Source organism: Cyprinodon tularosa, unplaced genomic scaffold (genome assembly GCF_016077235.1).
Source record: "Cyprinodon tularosa strain WSP-4 unplaced genomic scaffold, ASM1607723v1 ctg531, whole genome shotgun sequence".
In the NCBI taxonomy this organism is placed as follows: Eukaryota; Metazoa; Chordata; class Actinopteri; order Cyprinodontiformes; family Cyprinodontidae; genus Cyprinodon; species Cyprinodon tularosa.
The window spans coordinates 607,819-625,489 of record NW_024039265.1 but is presented as its reverse complement, the minus strand read 5'-3'; the positions used below and the strand labels follow the sequence as shown (position 1 = coordinate 625,489).

Here is a 17,671-nt window from a genome sequence, read left to right as displayed (position 1 = left end):
GTGCACTATTAGAGAAACAGATAAGTGAATGTTTCCTACCTGCTTTGTACATGTGTTAAGTATTGGTGACAGTGACAGTCAATATCTGGCATGAGAATTCAAATATTTTTCACTTCGTAGTTTGGATCTCAGAGTGATATCACACCCAATTTAACAGCTTTCCATCTGCAAGTGGAAAAATATCAAAGATTTTCTTCTTGTGTTTGATGATTAGGTTGCCAATAATATCTGTCATGTTGCTCAGAATGTCATGCATTCAGGCAATAATGTTCATAAGTAGATTAAGGACTGAGTTACTGAAATTTAAACCATCTGAAAGACAAACTATCAGATACTGAAACTGTTTACTTTTTTTGTCCAAAGCAGCAATATTGGATATGATCTTGGGTTCCTTCTATAAAATAATATTAAACTTATAGGATTTTCCAGCTTTTTTTTTCTTTCTTTTTTACGTGGAGGACAAATAATCAGATTTCCAGATGCGCCATCTAAATGATCAGCTACAAAACCAGTTGGTGGCATCGTGATCCAATCTTTTGTTTCTATAGTGGAGATAATTCCAACATGTTTCTTCATCCATTCAACAAGATTCAGATAAGAACTCTTGGCTCATTTTCATCCTGAATCATATCAATAAAAGACGCAGCAATGACTTCACTTTAGGGTAGGAGGATGCTGCTGATAAAAAAGGGAGACTGTTTTCACTAAAACACCCCAAAATCAAGCTCGTTAACAAATTTTTTCCAAAGTTGAAATTTAATATAGAGTCAGACTCTATAAAAGCCTTAATCACATCCTATGACCAGGAATTTCTGCACGGCTGGCTCAATCTGGTTGCATTCAATGGCTTATTCATAAGATAAAAGTGCCCTGTTTGTCTAAATTACACTTTTTACTCCTTGCTTTTGCTCCATTTTTTAACTACACTTAAGAATTTTGTTTATTTACTTTACAAAACGATGTCACTGGAAATATGAGGTGAATCAGTAAAAAAGGAAGCAATGGAGCCAAGCCAGCAACACCTCAGTATAGGTGTGAAAAGCAAAAATGTTTTGGGTGCCCACAGGGATAAGGCACTAGTTGCACTCGTGTAAAGATAAAAAAATGTATGTGATGGATTCGTCAATAAGCGCTGCAAGCAAATGGCGATTGCCTACAGCAATTGCTGCTGATGCAGGAGTCCTTTTATTTTCAAACGAGACCCAGTGTACACTATTAAGACCATACTAGGCTTATGGAGCCTTGCTTGAAAAGGATGTTTGTTTTTTTGTTTAGCATTGTATGTGACTAGGGTACAAAAGATGTTTCTGCCTAGAACTGATTTTGACGAAATTTCAGTTTCACCAAATAACTATTTTAGAAAAAACATTATACAAAAATAGTTCTTCTTACTGGTTTACTTACAGCCTTCCTGTTATGTTAGATTTAACTCCAATAATAAAGAGCGTGTTAAAAAAAGAGCATCGTGGACAAGCTGGTACTGCAGAACTATAGGCCTATCTCAAACCTCCCAGTGTTTCAACAGTAACACCATCCCAACAATAACCATCCGCTTTGATGTCTTCCACTGGACCTTAGTGCATCATTCAACACTGTCGATCACTCCTTTTTAATACAGAACCTGGAGAACTGGGTTTACCTTTCTGCTACAGGACCTGACTGGTTTAAATCTTACTTGAAGAAAAGGGCCTTTAACTTTACATCAGATACCAGAAAAAAATAATGTGAGCTTCTTCAGGCTCCATGTTGGGGCCCCTACTTTCCAGTATCTACATGTTTCCCCTAACTCAGATTTTAATAAAGCCGCAACATAACTATACAGAAGACACAGCTGTACATTACAATGTCACCAGGCGACTATGAACCAATTCCAGCACAGGGTAAATGTATGGAAGAAATCAATGCATGGATGGGCAAAGAAGTTTTCAGCTCAATCAAAATAAAACTGAAGTTAAAACTGAGTTTCTGGGGAAATGGAAGAGTGTTTAAAGGTTAGCACATAGCTTCAGGTAATACAACAAGAACAACACCATTTAGGCTGTAAATCTGGATGTAGTGATGACTCAGACCGGAACCTTAAGAGGCTCAAAAAGACAGAAAAAAGTCAGCCTTCTGTCACCTAAAGAACTTCTCTAGGATTAAAGGACTAAAGTCTCAGAAGAACCTTGAAATAACTAATTTATGCATGTATCCTTAGTAGAAATTATCACAGCAGTGATGCAATCACAGGTCGGTCTAAAAAGTCACTCAGACAGCTGCAGTTGATCCAGAATGCTGCCGCCCGGATGCTCTCTAAAACTTAATAAGCCCAGTTGCTAAGTCCTCCCCCTGGCTTACAGGTCTTTGTTGTGCTCTCTAGAGGTCTTCATTGGGATGGGATATAAAGTTTAAACAAGATATTTGCATATATTCTGTAAAAAGAGACAATCTTTCTATTCTCTCCAAGTCCTAAGAACATATCAGAATAAACCTTTATTGTTTTATGTAAGTTAGAGATACCATAATTGTTTATATTTACCAAATGCCTGAATGCTGAGAAGCATTTTCTAAAATCATGGTTACAATTTTAATCAAATTCAGAGGTTTGCCTTTAAATAAGACCAGATATTATAGTCATGAAAAAAAAAATCAAAGGACTTTATCAGAGGTTTGGAAGCAAATCATGGACCTCCACAAGTCGGGTTCATTCTTGGGTACCACTTCCAGATGTATGAAGTTGCCGAACCTATATTTTACAATGTACATACACGTACAAACACCATAGTAATGGTATATGTAGGTCCTTTAAAAATCAGTGTAATGTTTTAGAAATAAGACAAAAGATCATCTGAGGCAACCGTCAATAAGGACATAAAAGAAATCCCTGTATTGAAAAGCACAAAGGAAGACTTTAATTCCTGGAGATGTGCTTGGATGAAACAAAGTGTTTTTTCCACAATTACCATTTTTACATTTAGAGGAAGAATATTGAATCTAACAAGTAGTAATGTCATGTTGTACAGGTGTTTTGCTGTAGCCAGGACTAATGCACTAGCCTAAATTGGTACCATCATGATGAAATAACACCAGTGTCTCTACTGGTCCTCCATAAGGGGCTATAAGGGTCCAAAACTGTCCTCAAAGAGGAAAAGCTATTTGAACAAGGGAGCGTACAGTTCTGGCAGGAAGAATGGGACAGATCCCAAAAATATTGAATCCAATAAAGAAATATAATAAACTTCAGACTTTGAAGAAAGTTATAAACAGCCTGATTTAATGTCAGACAAACGGGAGATACTATAAAAGTAAGATACTATAGAAATTCAAACAACTGACTTGGAAAAAAGGATTACTGAACTGAGCCATATTGAACTGAGCATTGTGAATGCTGGCTTTAGGGGAAGTCTCTCTGCCTTTATATAAAGTATTCACAGTTAAGATTTGAATATATTACATTTTTCTTATTCACAAGTGCTTATAATGGACTGTTCACACAACCGGTAACTGTTGTTTGAGATAACACGGTGTTTTTCAATCGGCTCCTTCATTTTGCCTCACATTTTTAAGCTTTCTGTTTAGCCTAAAAACATCAGTGGTCTAAAACAAAACAAAAAATCTTATTTCTGGTTACATCAAAGAAATAACAAAGGAATGTCATCATAAATACAACACCAAGTATAAATACAAAATCACAAAATAAATAACTGTGATTGGTTTGAAATAGAGATGTTGCAATTTAAAGAGGGGAAAATTAGATATAATAATCTTTTTTTTGTACATAATGTTTATGAAAATTCGAAAATGTCTTGTGAATATATATATATATATATATATATATATATATATATATATATATATATATATATATATATATATATATATATATATATATATATATATATATAAATAATCTTTTTCAAATAAGGCACAGTTGGTCTGCTGGTTTAAATGTGTAAGACCAAAGATTTATCAGACATTGCTTAGTCTTTATGTCTTCATGTACATAAATCTGTCAGATACTGTAAATAGTTGTATAAAAACAAAACAACAATCGTTCCTATAATAATGAAAACTCAAGCAAACTGTGACAAATGTGTATTAAGCAAGAGGTGCTCTGTGAGTTTTTCGTGTCATATTTACATCATATGGTTACATTAAACAGTAAATTTTTGGGATGGACTCTGTCTCACACCTTTAAAAAGACATTGCAGATGTGAGATTTTCTTAACAGGTTCTGATATTTACAATTTGGCCGCACGTTAGCAATCCAGATCTGTTTATACTCTGTTCTGTTTTAGATATTTTCTTTTTCCAGTAACACAAACATATGCTATGTAGGTATGCAGTGATTGGCACATTCCGTCTTCAAGTCTCGGTGGTGTAACACATGGTACGTGGTACATACAGAAAGTCCTGCGTGTGTCCACTGTCAGTCTCCAGCTCAATGACAGTTGTGCGCATCAATGTCCAAAATGGACATAGATCATGTCAAAAAGCACCTGTTTTTTTGGTTACAACAACACTGGTGGAAATTAAGTTCAGTAAAGCTTAGATTCACAATTAAAATTTGTCTGCATAGTAAACTATGAATAACTACATAAAATAATCTTCCACTGTATGATAACTTCTCACACTTGGACTTAAAGCAGTCATGGTGGAACTGAATAGTTCTTTGGTATTGCTGTTGGCATTATTGCTTTCACCAGTGCTCCAGTTGGAGGTCCATGGCAGAGTTCAAGTTTATGTCTGTCACATCTAGGAACTCTGTGTTGAAGATGCTGGGTGCACTGGGTTGAGTAGCGCTGAAGGCATTAGCGGAGCTAGGAGGCGTCAGGTCCAGCCACTCCATCGTTTCCCATGGCGTCTCACTGAAGGCCATGCTGACCATCCCCTGAACCTCAGGAGCAGTGAACACCTTGTTGCTAACAGGTGACAGAGGCATGTCTATCCGATCTCTGTTGTTCGGAAGTTTGTCCTGTTGGGAATGCTGAGGTCGGCAGTGGCGGCTGTGGAGGCTGCCATACTCTTCGGCATCTCTGTTCCCTTCGTCTTCCTGTTGTCCATCTTCGCCAGCCATCTTAAGAAGTGCCATCTCCCCTCCCCGTCCCATGGGACTGCCCAGCAAAGTCTGGAGGTGGCTCTCGTTGGTGTGACTGGCTGCATGGTCGTACGGGGGGTGGTTGGGGGGCAGGTGCTCGTAATGCCAGTGGAACCTTGGGATGAGGAGGCCAGGACACCCTGGGGACACAGTAATGGGAGGCACAACTTGTGTTACAGAGGAGCTCTCCCTTTCTTCTCTTGCGTTAGCTGGCATCTCTTAAGGAGAAAGGAGAGGAATGAATGTCTTAGCATTCTGAGGAAGTGGATGCCAACATTTCAAATGAAACTCGAATTGTTACCTTTTGTTAGCTGATGTTTTACATCAAACGTACTCCCAATTTTTACTCTAAGGTGCGATATGGAGAGTGACCTTAATTTCTAAGAACCAATAAATCAAACGGACATTTTGCTTACCTCCACTTTCTATGAGCACATCCAACAGTTCATCCATCTGCTGACTGCGGGTCAGTTGCTGTAAGTGCAATAGAGACATATTCCTTATCAATCAATTGTTTAAACAATCATTGATTCTCTGTACAGCTCTTAAACCTGCAGAGACAGAGCATGACTATAGTTCTAATTTGTAATTTGTAATTAGTATGAGGCAAATTCTAGAAAACCAAGAACCAGGTTCTGAAATTTCCTCTGTAGATACTGGCATTACATAATGCCATTTTGTGACGAAAATGGCTGGTGGCCCATTTTCCACCATGTTGAATGTCTGGAACTGCCTTTATTGTTCAGCAAATTTAATGCTTTCAGTTCATCTAAAATCTAATCTGATATGAATTTATTGAATGTTATTTTAAAGAGATCATACATTTCCACATATTTAAATACCCCTAAAAAAACATGCGTAGGATACACGCGGAAATATAGGTTTTCTGTAGAATCTTGGCCCAGGGACTAACACTGTGCACAAAGAGGCGCTGATTAACGCGTCTGCGAGGTTTATGCGGCCGATTTATCTCATTTTGGCTCTGGCTCGAACCAAATTTCCACACCATGCACCAAAGAAAATTTCTAGCTGCTTGGTTATCACTTGGAAAACCATGAAGGACGAGTGACAGCTCTTGCCGACGAGTTTTCCCACATATAAAAATCTAGAGACAGCTTGTGATTTAACCCATAAATATCTCTAAAATATCTCTGGTTTGTACTCGACATGCCCGTCTTAAGCTGCCGAGAATGTTACGTACAAGTGGAAAAGCCCCACGAAGTATAAAACTTGCAGACATCAAGTGCGCGTCCATTTTTCGTTTGAAATGTATGTCCGTAAAGCATAAATGTCATTTTAGGGAGGTTTTAAGTCTTTTTTATGTACCGCATTTTCTGGGCTATAGAGCGCACCTCTCTATAAGCTGCCCCCAGTAAGTAAAAACAAAAAAACAAACAAAACGGAAACATACATATATAAGCTGCACTGGGTCACAAGCCGCTGATATCTACTGAACTGTCCCCACCAAACCTGTAGGGGGAGCTCTACATATATCCCCTCCATCGTGCCTGCTGCTAGCATGCTGGCAAATGAAAATAAGCACTTTTATTTTCAACTTTGACGTCCTTCTCTGGGGATTACAACAAATCCCCAGAAAAGCTGCACCTTCTTATAAGCCACATGGTTCAAAGCGGGAAAAATAGTAGCGGCTTATAGTCCGGAAAATACGATAGTTCCCACCCTATCATGTATAGTACATCTTAAATTTTTCACAAAAATGTTGGTAATCTTAGCAATAAAAACATGCATTTTTTCTACTTAGACCTAACTCAAATATCAGTAAGTCTGTTTCAGACTTTGCAGAAGGTTTTAGAGCTCATGCAGTGATACAAGCAATGATTGTGACCAACAGGTGAGACACAAGTGATGTATGTGTGAGGCACAAAACAAAAGGAGAGAAAAGGATATTGAATTAGAACTGCACAAGTTCAACTTAAACCCCTGGCCAGCAAACTCCACTAAATTTTAGCATGGAATTGAGTTTACCTGCTTGACTGCATCCTCATAGCATGGGGGCTGTCTTAAGTCAGATGCATCTGAATCTGAGCTACTGAAGGCTGGGGGAGAGACCTGGCACTTTTGGCCAACATGCCGGGAAGATGGCAATGCTGACATCTATATGAGAAATAAGTGAAAAGTGTCATTATCAAATTGTAGGGGAGCTTACGAAATTAGAGATGCAGAAGAAATACCAGATATTAGGGCTTCAAGTTTGAGTGACCTCGTCACATTTGTTATGTCAAGATAGATTGGTGTTTCAAATAAGTTTAGCCGGGTAAAAAAGTGTGATAACATAGAACCAAAGGGAGCGATTCAAGAAACGGGTCAGAAATGAACAAGGAAGAAGAGGAAAAAGTATGGATAGGAGGTGACTGTTAGGGAACACTACCTGACTAATGTCACCACAAGGACAAACATTCTGGACCTTTACAGGACATTTACCTTTGGTTGCATATTCTGGCTCTCAGCCTTAACAGGGCCACTGTGGTTAAGGCCGCAGTCAGATGAGTTTGGAAATACAGCCTGAAGGCCTCTTTGGTCCGAAGGATAAGGGCAGTTTAACTGCTGGCCACTCCTCTGCTGCACCTGCAAGAGGCAGGATGTAACACCAATCAGTCAGATCATCAACAAAGATTCGGGACGCATAAAAGAGGGTCACATACAGGCAACCATAAAAAAAAAATTCACACCACTTCACCCTGTTTAAATTCTGTCAGGTTTCAACAAAACCCCTGAATTTTGGATGAGCTTTGAGAAATTGGGGATGTGTTGGCTGGGAGGGATAGGGGGGATGGTTTGTTGTACTTCATGTGGGGCCTACCCAGATCAGATAATGTTGCCTACGGGCCTATTGTTGTGTCGTTACGCCATTGGATGCAGAACGTCTTTACATCCCAATGCAGACTGGACTTTGAAGTGACCATTTTGATACATGAATGTGCTTTGATTGAACCCAATCCATTAGCTCTAATTACATGTGTACAGCATTTATTCTGCTGGTGGGTCAGATGAATCACAAATCTTTGGCAGTTTCTAACATATTATTTTCTTGGATTGTCCTGCCTTTAGCTCCATCCATCTGCCCATCAGCTCAAGCATCTGCACAGCAGGATTTGTGCCACACACAGCATTTTGAATCAAGGCCAAAAAACAGTTTTGGTTTTGCCTTTACTAAAAAGGTTTTGTAAGCTACAAAAAGGACTGCAGATTGTCATGATCTTGGCACTGATGACTGGCTTGATTGCTCATGCAGTTCACCTATCTAGCCTTGCCCAGTTTCTCATCACGGTTCATCTGTGTCACCTGTTTCCATTTAAAGTGCCTGCTCCCAGTCATCTGTGCCAGATTATTCAAGCCTTTGGTGTGAGTTCTCTAGTTTACCTGATTAAGTTCTGATTGCCTGATCCTGACCCATTCTGCCTCTGGACTTCTGAGCTTGCCTGTTCCAGTTTTGATCTGTTTTGCCAGATCTGTCTTCGGACTCCACTGGATTCTGCCTGATGATCGAACCTGGAACTACTTCCTGACACTGCCCTCGATTTCTCTTCAGTACCTCTTCAGATCTCTGATCTTCTGGCTCAAACTCCTGTGAACCCCTTTGACACCGGCTTTGGTTTGGCCTTCTGGATAGTCCTGCCTTTCTTCGTCTGCTTGGATATGATCTCCCGCCTGTTCTGCAGTCCATCAGATTTATGTAGTCACTAACCAGAGTTTTCCCCTTGCAGGGTTTCCTGACTTAGATGTCCTTGTAGTCACTGCAGATCCACCGTTTTTTAATTAACGCCTTTTTGAGAAGTCTGTCTGTCTGCTTTGACTACTATGTCCTCTGTTCTGAGCCTTGACACTGATGGGTTTTTTAAATCTAAGAATGTTGAGTACACGCCTACTGAATAACTAGATTCTCCGTCCTGAACTGAGAACCTCTGCAGCTTTTCAAATTACTGTTAGCAAGCTGTTTGCAACTGGAATTAATGCTCTCATTTGTCAATTTGATGTAGAGATTTGATCATATCAACATAGCAAATTGGTTTGTTTATTGAATATGTTGATGGATGTTTGTTCTTTCCTTTGTCTGTTAATTTTCTATAGGTCCCAGCATTTAACTCATAAACACAAAACTTACCATTACTTAAAAACAGTTGCATTTTTGACCCTTGAATTAAGTGCATATACTTCTGAAATGAGTTGATCTGCTTTATACCTGCATATTGTGACCTCTGCTTTGCCCTTGTTTGTGTCCACAGCTATCTCTTCCCAGCAGAGGAGACAGCAGGCAGGGGCTATTAGGCGATGAAGGCTGGGAATTGCTGGTGGGTTTCCTTGTGGGAGAATCTTGCGGGGAACACTCAGGACTTAGAAATGCTGACATGGTAGATGGGTTGGTAGAGGAAGGGTCTGTGTCCATGCATTGCGTTCCAACAGGTCCACCCACATTTGGTACGGTGTTGTTGCAGCATCCTATATCCTCCATGCAGCTGCCAGGAGGACTCTTGAGCTGCTTTGAGGAGGATAGCGGGCAGCTAGTGGACAAAGATGTAGGCTCTTGCTTGATTGTCACTCCCATAAAATGCTGACCCATCATAGAATGCTGCTGCTGGTGGAGCACTGGGGGGTGGGACTGATTAGGTACGATGTCCTCACTTGCTCCATAGCAGCGTTTTCTCTTGTGAAGTTGCATCTTAAGTTCTTCCACCTAGCAATCACAGTCAGGGATCAATTGGTCAAAGTACGAAAAACTTGGCATATATCCATACATTAAGATGCTGTCACTATTGTTTATAGTTTGCATTGGTAGAACACAGTAGTACGGTTGTTTCTCACCTGTCTCTGCTCCTGGTGCAATTTCCACGTCAGCTCTTCAATAACCCTCTGCTTTTCCACCAGCATCTTATCTTTTTCTGCTTCCAGACCATCACTGGCTTCACCTTCCCCCACTGCTTGGTTTCCCCCACAGACCCCAGCAATTCCTCCTGCTCCAAGGCCATCCTCTATGCCAATCTGGGTCGGGGAAGGCTGCAGGTTAAACTGATTCGAAGTGGACATTGGAACATCGCTGAAGCTGTCTGGGAGGGAGCCACAGAGAGACAGATCTGAGGAAGCCGGGGAGATGGGAGGAGTGGAGGAGGTGCTGGGAAAGGGGTAGTATCCTCCTTGTGATAAATTGCTGGAAGAGGATGGGGATTGGTAGGAAGATAGGGAGCCTGTGGGTGTAACAGGAAAGGTCAGCGTGGTGATATCAGAAGATCCTGATGGCGAAGAATCAGCATTGGAGTCCTTAAAGGGCCGCAGTCTCTCGATGAGGGCCATTTTGGTCCCTGAAACAGGCATGCCGCGAATGCGTAAGTGCTGCCTAAGTTCAGACACCTGAAGAACAAAATATAAAAGCAAGTAAAATACTAATAAATTCGCTGGATACCACTGGATTTCATTTCTGATAAAACCTACTTTAAGGTCATCCAGATTAGTAGGTAGTGGACCAACTTTCACAGACGGGACATTGTTTTGGTTGGAAAATGTGTTCTTGACTGGAGAAGAGGAGTTGCTGTTAGAGTTGCTGGATGTGCCATTGGAAGTGCAAGCTGGTAATTGCTTGCTGTTTCCCCTGAAATAACATCAACATAGATTAGTCTCTGTGAAAAACATAAAGCTATCTTTTTTGCAACAAAATAGCTAAACCTCTGTTGCTAGTTTCCATCCAGTCATCCTACCTAACCATTTTCAAGCCAGAGGAAAATTCTTTACTAAAAAAGTGCCCAGTAATGTGTCTGTTTATTTTTAACAGCAGTTTTTTAGTATTTCTTATCAAAGCACATAATGCCATGCATTCCCTTAAACTATCAGTGCAGTTAGCCTGGGTTTAGGCTGGTTTAAGGGGTTAAGTTGACCTTTACATTCAATATAGTTACCGTAGACAACATGGTGTAGAGAAATGGCTATGCCAATATGACTAGACTTTTTGGTTGGCGGTACATTTTTATGTAACTAATGATCTTGGTGTGACTGTTTAGAGACTCTTTTAGGGTGACTTACTTTTGGGCATTGGCTGGCAGCTGAGGCTGGTAGCTGAAGGTAGACTGCCTCTGCTGGGCATGAGCCTGCATGGAGTGTGTGTGCTGCTGTTGTGGCTGCTGCATCTGTGACTGTGTGTGAGTATGTTTCTGCTGGCTTAGGATCTGAAGCTGCAGAAAGAGCTGCTGCTGTTGCAGGAGTCTGGCATAGGCTGAGTCCATGGGTGGAGGGGACTTCTCCACCTTTTGGTCTGGAGGAATGTACTGGTGATACTTGAGCTTCTTTACTTTTGGTTTCACATCTTTGGGCTTCTTGTGTCGGTTCTTGTCTGACGTCTTGGACTGTTAATACATAGGAAGGATAAATTAGTCTGTTGATACGTGAAAAGGAAATATTAAAAAATGTTTTGAGACAGGCTAACCTTGACTATTAAAGGACCAGGTATTGGATTGGCTGTCTTATTGGTGTTAGGAGCAGACAGCCCTTCCTCCTGGGTTTGGTCTGTAGGGTCTCTCGTTGCTCTACCCTGTGTAGATTAAAGAAAAAAAATATATATTTATTAAAACCATTAAGCAGCCAAAACAACAAAACTCACAGCAATACTGTTCAGTTTGGAAACAGTCTCTGGCAAGCACCATTTTTTTTCTCAGTTTATTTAAAACTACATTTACCCTCCTGCTCTACACTATGACATTGATCTTAAAGGAAATTGTCCAATTTTGCAGCTAACCTTTAATATCAGTCAAAGTGATTGGCTCATTGACAAATGAAACACTAACGTAAACACAACATGAACTGTTAGATGCCATCGGACTGGATTACATCTGTGTATTACTTCCACACATCAGTGAAAGTCATTGGTAGTTTAAATAGGATAAATCAGGATTTAGACTTTCCTTTTTTGGGTATAGACAGCCTTTACATCATGGTGAGCTGGCAGCTGGCGAGGCAAGCTGGCTGCAACAGCGACAATAATAGACATCTTTGAAAACATAAGGGCCATTTGGGAATTAAGCGATATCTTGCAATACCAAGCAGATATTTGAGTTTTACACAGCTGCATTCTTTCTTAAAGTCATCAGGAACATTTATTTTGTGTCACAGAAAGTGCAAATAATTAAAATTAATTTTTCCCCCCAGAGTTTTTATTGTTATTTCACTGTCACAGAGCTACAAAATTCAATCTCCGCATTTAACCTATCCCCTTTGGGAGCAGTGGGCTGCCATTTTTCAGTGCCCAGGGAGTGGGTTTTGAATTAACAACCTCAGGAAGCCAAGCTCTATGCCCTAACCACTTGGCCACCACTTGTATTTTTCTTCCGGTATTGTTGCTTCTGTCTGACCTATCAACTTTACAACTTCAATGCAACATAGGTTCCACCAACGATAATTGCGCAACACATAACCCTTCCCCTCAATCGCACTGAAAGTCCTATCCCCAGACCAGAAGCATTATACTGCTCAGGGTTTACCCATTAAAGGAAAGCCTCCGTACCATCACCTCAATCTTTATGCTCCCTCTGTGAGTTTTCTCTCAGATTCAAGTCTGGACTCTGGCTTTGTCACTTCTAAACCCTCAATATTACCTATAGTCGAAGGAAACTTGATGATTTAGAAACTACTGGAGTCTAAATAATTTGGGGCTCTAAATAAAACTGAGAATATTTGGGGTCACCAGTTCCAGACAGTGGATGAAGTCATCTTCACCATTTGGAGCAACATTCCCTCTAGTCTTAAGAAAACATCAGCAAGCAATTTTTATTAGGGGATTAACAAGAATGGTCCAGTTACTCCTTACTGAGTCCATTATTAAGAAATATGTTTCTTATCAAGGGATTATTTTTCAAGATATGTTCTTTAACTTTTGATCAGCTTCTGAAAAGCCAATTTTAGGTTAACAGTTATTGCATTTGGAAGTGCTACTTGAAACCTTCTTAAGATTAAGCAGTGCAAAATGTGTATTATTGCCATTTACAACAAGTTTTAAATTTCAAATCAAGGGTGTAGCTGCAGATGAAAAATATACGATTAAGTAGATAGCCCAGAGCAATAAAATGAGTACTTAAAAATGTTATTGTACATTCTTTCTTTTACTCGACAAACACTTACTGTTGGATTTTGGAAAAAAATTTTAAATGTTCTCCACATCTGCTATGAAAGTATTCATATCTCTTGAAGAATATGCTTTATAAAGGTAGGAGAGCAATTAAAATCCTCACTCTTTTTAATATGTATAATTTTTTTTTTCTCTTTATCTGTGCCCCCCCCCCCCCCCCCCCCCCCCCCCCCAAAAAAAAAAAAAAAAAAAAAACAGGCTGTAGTGGAGTTTAAATATTTGAGAGCTTTTAACTGATCGAAATGTAGTTCCTCAGACCTTTGCTGAAGCTGATATGGTCAACATCATCTTGGTAAAACGAAGGCAGTTACAATATAGAGACAGTGTTCAGGAATGTGACTCTTGCAGAGTTAAACTTCCTCCATAGTTCAACACCTAGGATAGTGGATCTAATTGTTTTTCCACATGAGGGCAGCAGAGGAATGTCTAAAATGGGTACCAGCATGAGATGAACAGAGGAGCTGAAAAGCTGGCTGAAGCATTGGCTTCTACCTGTCGTTGGCTGGTGAGGGAAGGTGAAGAGGAAGAAGAGGCCGTGCTGCCAACAGCATCAGACGAAGGGCAGGCTGAGCCCTGGGACTCGTCACTGTGGGGCTGCTCCGGAGACAGACTTTCACTGCTGCTGTCCTCCTCAAATGCATATGAGTCCTCCTGCTTGGGGAATTTGCCATGGTTTACTGTAAGAAGAAGAAGAAAAAAAAGAGCGATCATTTAACAGATGAAGATTACATTTCCATCAGGAAAAAAAAAATCAACAATGTTAATTCTAACTTGCCAGGAATGAAATATACAGGAAATATATTGTGGATTTAACTTATTTCAAACAAACAGTATTTTGATGAGTTAAAGGAACCACAGCTTTGCTTCATAGCCATTAAAATCTTACCCTTAAAATCCATCTAACACTTAGTTTCTTTTATCCTTCAAGTGCAAAATACTGCTTTCTTGCTAAAGCAGTATTGGCTACAGCTACAAAAATGAGACCCAATAAATCTTAGTTAAACTCAGAACATTGAAGAATCAACAACCCTGCAGGTGTTGAGGGGGCAGCGGTAAACTAATTCTATGTCGAGTTGTTATTTGTTCTTTAGGCTGCTACAGAACACAATAAATACAAATTTATCCAAAGTCAACTACATCTCAACTGATTTCCTTACTGTAAACTATGCATCTAAAGCAAACTTAAAGCAGAATGCATTTTTCAGAAAGGTAAAAATCACATTACGCTGTTATATTGTAACTGGCTTAAAAAAAATCTAATTAAAAAGCAATTTTTTTTACTATATAATTTAAAATGCAATAAGTAAACACAGCTGGCTTTGATTCCTGTTCTCCTGTACTGTTCTTACATTATCACCATTTTTTTTCTAAGGTGAAAGAAAAATTAAGGTAATAAGGAGCCTTATTGTTTTTTGCCAATTCGAATCATATAACAACCTCATCAGACTTTACAGATAACATGACGACCTCTAATAAGACAAAAGATCATTCTGATATATTCCATTCTATATGCTCTTACATAAAGTAATTATTGGTAAGAGGAAAAAAATTGTGTAAAGGCCTAATAATTTAATTTAATGTCACTTCAGTGACAAATTTTTACCTGCTAATTATAAACTACTGCAAAAATGTTCAAAATGAACATTTTGAGCAGCTATTTCGTCAAAAAGTCAATTTAAACATGCTAAATTTATGTCATGTTGTGATATGGTATGTATTTTTTAGTTGCATCAGTTGTCACTAATGGGGCATTTTGTTACAGTGTAAATTTTGCAGTGTTAAAGTAACACTTTAAGAGTGCATTTGGTCCCACTCAGAATTAGTGTTAAATTAGAACCCTACATAGTGTATATTTTCTAAGACTATAGCAATGGAGAAGCTATATATGCCGTAATACTGTCGACGAACCAATGCCTACTGCTGAACTGTGCAGGGTGAAGCCCACTTCTGGAGACAGGCACCAGCTCCCTGATAAAGCAGAAACTGGATGAATGGTTAGATTTATTTTTGGGTTGAAAATGGGACCTAGATTACCTCAAAGTCTTACTCCAACCCTGCTATGTCAAATTAATGCAGAATATTATCAGTCATAGCAGCTTGCAGAATGATGCTATATATGTGTTTTAGGCACAAAAAAAATTTTGCTGTCGGATTCTAATAATCCTACATTACTCACAGCCTATCTAGCCTGAAGTATTCACACGCTGCCTGTCTGTCACTGACACCTACTACAACACTCAGACACAAGGTGTTACGCTACCCGGGTGTGGGATCACGCAGCCCACTTTAGTTCTGTTGCAATGTTTATTGGCTGTTCTGATAGTAAGCAGAGCTTTGATTGGAGCTGGCCTCAACTATCTGACAGAAGAGAAGGCACATAGCCACAGGGGAGGGAAGTGGTACAGGTTGTCCTATGTGTGTCTATGTGGATCGGGGTACAAGATTGTCTTTTTGTATCCAAACATGTGACAAGCTGGAACAGACGCTGGTTTCAGTCAAAGTACCAGGCCCAGTCTGTGCAACTCAATGACCTTGTAGTAGACACACACCCATACACACAAAACTGTGTGCTCAAGGCTATTTCCTCCCACCTGTTCACATTTAACTCTCTGCACTCACACATACAGACACACTGTGTCTCTGTGACTCTTTAACATCGTTTTCATAATTTGTCACTAGGAGATTGAGTTGGCAGAATTGCAGGAAACCGGCATGCTGCGTACACTTCCGCTTTTCAAGTGACTGGCTTTAGAGTTCATGCTGCTTTTAAAACTGTTATAAAGAGGTCGAACCAATCAGTGGGAGTGTTTGTTATGCAGATAGGGAGCTTTAAGGTGAGGGGTTAATGCTTTGGGCGCAACAGCTCGCCTCTGTCATGTGGCTTTGTACAAGCTTTTCTGGAACCAGAGAAAACAGATGTTTGGCTGAAGCTGAGCATAAACATAGGCACAGGTATGTCCGCACAAGGACGCACTCAAGTTTGAGGACACCTCTTGAGAAAAAGTTTCGAAGAAAATACAGCTGCTGGACATCTCATTAAAGGCAGATCTCCTCCTCCACTATCCTCCAACTGCCTCAAGCACTCTGGCTCATTTACTTAACATGCTGTGGTGTCAGAAGACCAACATTGGGAAGTCAGGGCTAAGCAATGTGATGACTAAGACCAAAGGCTCTGAACAAAGCTCATATGTGGACACTTTTAAAGCTTACAGATGGGGCCATTCCTTAAATTAACCTCGATCATAATGAAAGGACTCTTTAAACATTTCAGTTCACAAGGTAGAGTTTATATACAATGATGCTCAAGCTGCTCTTACTGAAAAATATGGCACTCACATTACCATTGGGGTGTGAGCTTGACCACTGACCAAATCTTGGAAAACTTTTGGTATTGTTGAAAACATCCTGTCTCAACAATAAATAATACAATTACAAATTTCAGTGTATTTGAATGTCATGTAATAGACCAACCCAGAATCTTTGATTTCTTTTGCAAATTTAAAATGTATGCAAAACCCCTCAAAGTCTCTCATATCAAGCATGCATGCTTGATATGAGAGATTGCTGACAAATCAACGACAAAATGCAAGCAAAAATCACAGCCACAAGATTATTGCGGAGAAGCATGTCTTGCAAGTCAATGGCTGGATGCAATCACTTGTTTTTTCAAGACAGAAACTTTTAACCAATCTGACTGTATTACATCTGTAAAATGCCTTGTAAAGTAAATTGGCGCTATATCCGAATCCTTTCCTCCATCTTATGGATACTGGGACTATCTGAACTTCTATAATTATATAGGAACTTCTGGATGATCAGTGTCATATCCTAGATCAACTGAGGGGAAATTTGGAATATCCTTCTTCATAGAATAGATACAGACCATGTTTAGTCTCATTAAAAGAAGAAGGAACAGATTAATGCTGAATTTAAACCTTTCTGAACCCTTGAGTGTTTCAAATGGCTGTATCTGTGTTGTAGTCCACATTTAACTGAGAGTAAACAGCTATTGTGCCAAAGTCCTGTAGAGCTTTTCATTTAGTTTCAGGGCAGGTTTATGGTTTTTACACCATATGAAGGTAAAGTAACAAACACAAAATTAAATGAAGGTCAGGAAAGCGTATAATATAGCCCATGTGTTTGGATCCCACATCAGTACCTTTCTATAAAGCCTGTGTTGGAGTGTAAAGGTTTAATATTTATTTGTGCCAGCTGTGAGGGCTCCTGCCCAAGGCCCAACTTTTTGTTGAAATCTTCAGCAGACGTAAATCATGTTAGCTTGACGAGAGTTTTTTTCAGAGAAGCTGTCATTGGGGAGGATGAGTATGACCACAATATCCAGAACTCCTTATTTTGTGGGAACCCAAACTGTTGGAACATTTGAGGATTTGGAAGATAATGAGTTTCTTGTACAGCCAAAGAAGGAGCTGAGTCTCTTGGCACAAAGTCCAACTTATTCCTGATGCACC

At 39.7% G+C, this 17,671-nt stretch overlaps 1 protein-coding gene across 3 annotated transcripts in view; it reads right to left on the bottom strand.

Annotated features, from left to right (window-relative positions):
* Window positions 1-4,059: 4,059 nt before the first annotated feature.
* Window positions 4,060-17,671, bottom strand: part of myocd (myocardin) — a 165,724-nt gene continuing 152,112 nt past the window's right edge. For all 3 annotated transcript variants that reach the window (XM_038304361.1, XM_038304362.1, XM_038304363.1), the window contains 10 exons: window positions 13,695-13,879; window positions 11,508-11,612; window positions 11,108-11,427; window positions 10,523-10,679; window positions 9,899-10,441; window positions 9,279-9,770; window positions 7,520-7,663; window positions 7,064-7,192; window positions 5,494-5,551; window positions 4,060-5,295 (listed from right to left, as the gene is read on the bottom strand). In XM_038304361.1, coding sequence (XP_038160289.1) covers window positions 4,679-5,295; window positions 5,494-5,551; window positions 7,064-7,192; window positions 7,520-7,663; window positions 9,279-9,770; window positions 9,899-10,441; window positions 10,523-10,679; window positions 11,108-11,427; window positions 11,508-11,612; window positions 13,695-13,879 — 2,750 coding nt within the window. In that variant the 3' untranslated portion in view covers window positions 4,060-4,678. The remainder of the gene's footprint in view (window positions 5,296-5,493; window positions 5,552-7,063; window positions 7,193-7,519; window positions 7,664-9,278; window positions 9,771-9,898; window positions 10,442-10,522; window positions 10,680-11,107; window positions 11,428-11,507; window positions 11,613-13,694; window positions 13,880-17,671) is intronic.